The following is a 2,500-nucleotide window of genomic DNA, read 5'->3' on the forward strand; positions in this document are numbered from 1 at the left end:
GCTAAGCACGGCCTTCCTGGAGAACACGTCTGAGCCCTGCTTGCCGAGGCGCCGGGACTTCAGCTGACGGCTCGCGGGACCCAGCTGGAGGGAGAGTCGAGTTTATTCACTTGCGAACGAATTGAAATGTAGTGAAGATAATTGCAGAAATAATAATCATCGTTGATATGACAAAAGTAATGCTATTAATGATCATTATTATGATAATAATCATGATGTTAGTAGTAGTGATATTGATGGTGATATCAATGATAATAATGATGATGAGGATAATATTGATAGTGATAATGATGATGATGATAATGATAATGATTGTGATAATGATAAGGATGATGATAATGATAATGATGATGACGATAATCATAATTATAATGTGATGATGATGATGATAATGATAGTGATAATGATAATTATAATAATAATGATAATGATGATGATGATGGTGGGGATGATGATGGTGATGATGATAATGATAATCATAATGTGTTGATGATAATGATAATGATGATAATGATGATGATAATAATAATAGTAATAATAATAAAAATGATCATAATAACAATGATAATGATAATCACAGTGATAATAACAATGACAATAAAAATAATACGATGCTGCTACTAATCCAAACGAAAGGAAAAACAAAGATAATAGCCCAACAAAGGGTAAAATCCACACAAAATTAAACTCCAGATTTCGCAAAGCGCAAATGAATGAGCGTCTGGAGGTCGACCACGGAATACCCCCACCCCCAAGCCTTCCACCCCACCCCACCCCACCCGCCCCCCCTCACCTTGTTCTCCAGGAGGTGATCCAGGCCGGGCAGCGCCTTGGCGTGGTGCTGCCCCGAGAAGAGCGAAGACGATCTGGCAGCAGGCAGCCACGGGAACTTAGGCTCGTCTTCGGTGTAGTCATCTGTCAGGGCCGGCGTTGGGAAGGAACGGTAAGGCTTTTGGATTTGGATATGTGTTGGTGTACGTGTGGATATACGTGAGGATATACGCATATACGGGCGTATATGCACACACACAATCAGCTTCTCCCTAACTGATATATGCATACATATTGTACCTTAACCTTTTTACACACACACATACACATGCTCAAACCCTATACATACACACACACACACACACACACACACACACACACACACACCCATACACACACACACACACACACTCACACACACACACACCACCCCAACACACATAACGTACCGACTCCCCACACCATACCCACTCCCACCCTCCCTACACCCTCCCCACACCCCAATCTACCCACACCCTCCCCACACCATACCCACTTCCCACCCTCCCCACACCCCTACACCCCCCTCTACAACCAACCAACCCACCTGAATCCCCAATGAGGAAATCGTTATCGCTGATTCGTGGGCGTGAGGGCGGGGCATTCCGAAGGACGAAAGGATTATTGGGCGTGAATCCCCCCCTGCGGAGTTTGTTCAGCACGGGGGTCACGGGGCCGTCTCTGTACAGGGATGAAGGCCAGGCGGACGCTCCTCTGGAAAGGGGGGGGGGAGGGGGGTTATTCTTGTTATCATTAGTGGTGGTAGATATTGTACTTATTATCGACTTTGTCATTATTGTTATGGTTATCTTTATTGTTATCATAATTTTCAGTATCATTGTTATTATCATTATCGTTGCTATTATCATAGTCATTATTATTATTACCATGATCATTATCACTATCTTTATTGTTTTCACTATCATGATCATTATCATCAATATCATTATTATCGTTACTATGATTATCATTAATATTATCATTATTCGTAGTAGTATTAGTAACATCGTTATTATTATCATTGTTACAATAATTGTTATTGTCATCCTCATCATTATTATTATCATCGATATCATTATCTTTATCACCATTGTCATCATTATCATTATCATAATTATGATATCATTATTATTATTGTCATTACTATCCTTTTTCTTATTGTTCTTTTTATCACTAATATCCTCTTATTTTCGTCATTATTATTATTATCATTATCATAATCATCATAAAAATCATCACGGTTATTATCATTATCATGATAATTTTCATGTTATTCTTATTTCCGTTATCAATATTATAAGTTTTTACATTATTGTCATGATCATTCATCAACATTACATCTAATTTCTATCATTATACTCTTTTCTACCATCATCGACATACATTTAATCCAAACAAATGCAAAATGAAACATAACCTAAATCAAAAAGAATACATATTCAACACATAAAAAATCAGTATCAAAAAATCATATCAGTAGCGGTAGTAATACAAGTAGTAATGTGGTGATAGTGATAGGAGCGTCTTCAATAGCAGGAGTGGTTGTGGTGGTAATTGTGGCAAAGTATTGAGTGTTGTCTTCATCGCCATTTCTAATGTTGCATTAGCTGTTGCAACGAATAGTGTATTTACTATATTTTGATGTCAGTTATTATCATCAGTATTGATTTAAACAGTATGATACTATAGT

At 37.9% G+C, this 2,500-nt stretch overlaps 1 protein-coding gene across 1 annotated transcript in view; it reads right to left on the minus strand.

Moving 5' to 3' along the window:
- Window positions 1-2,500, minus strand: part of LOC122266262 (uncharacterized) — a 51,779-nt gene that overhangs the window by 7,681 nt on the left and 41,598 nt on the right. The window contains exons 3-5 of the mRNA XM_086541613.1: window positions 1,358-1,524; window positions 794-915; window positions 1-84 (exon numbers count right to left, since the gene is read on the minus strand). The exon at window positions 1-84 is cut by the window's left edge and continues 753 nt beyond it. Coding sequence (XP_086397739.1) covers window positions 1-84; window positions 794-915; window positions 1,358-1,524 — 373 coding nt within the window. The remainder of the gene's footprint in view (window positions 85-793; window positions 916-1,357; window positions 1,525-2,500) is intronic.

The sequence above is a fragment of the Penaeus japonicus genome, unplaced genomic scaffold (assembly GCF_977035675.1).
Source record: "Penaeus japonicus unplaced genomic scaffold, GWHDUDI00000001_assembly GWHDUDI00000011, whole genome shotgun sequence".
Taxonomy (NCBI): domain Eukaryota; kingdom Metazoa; phylum Arthropoda; class Malacostraca; order Decapoda; family Penaeidae; genus Penaeus; species Penaeus japonicus.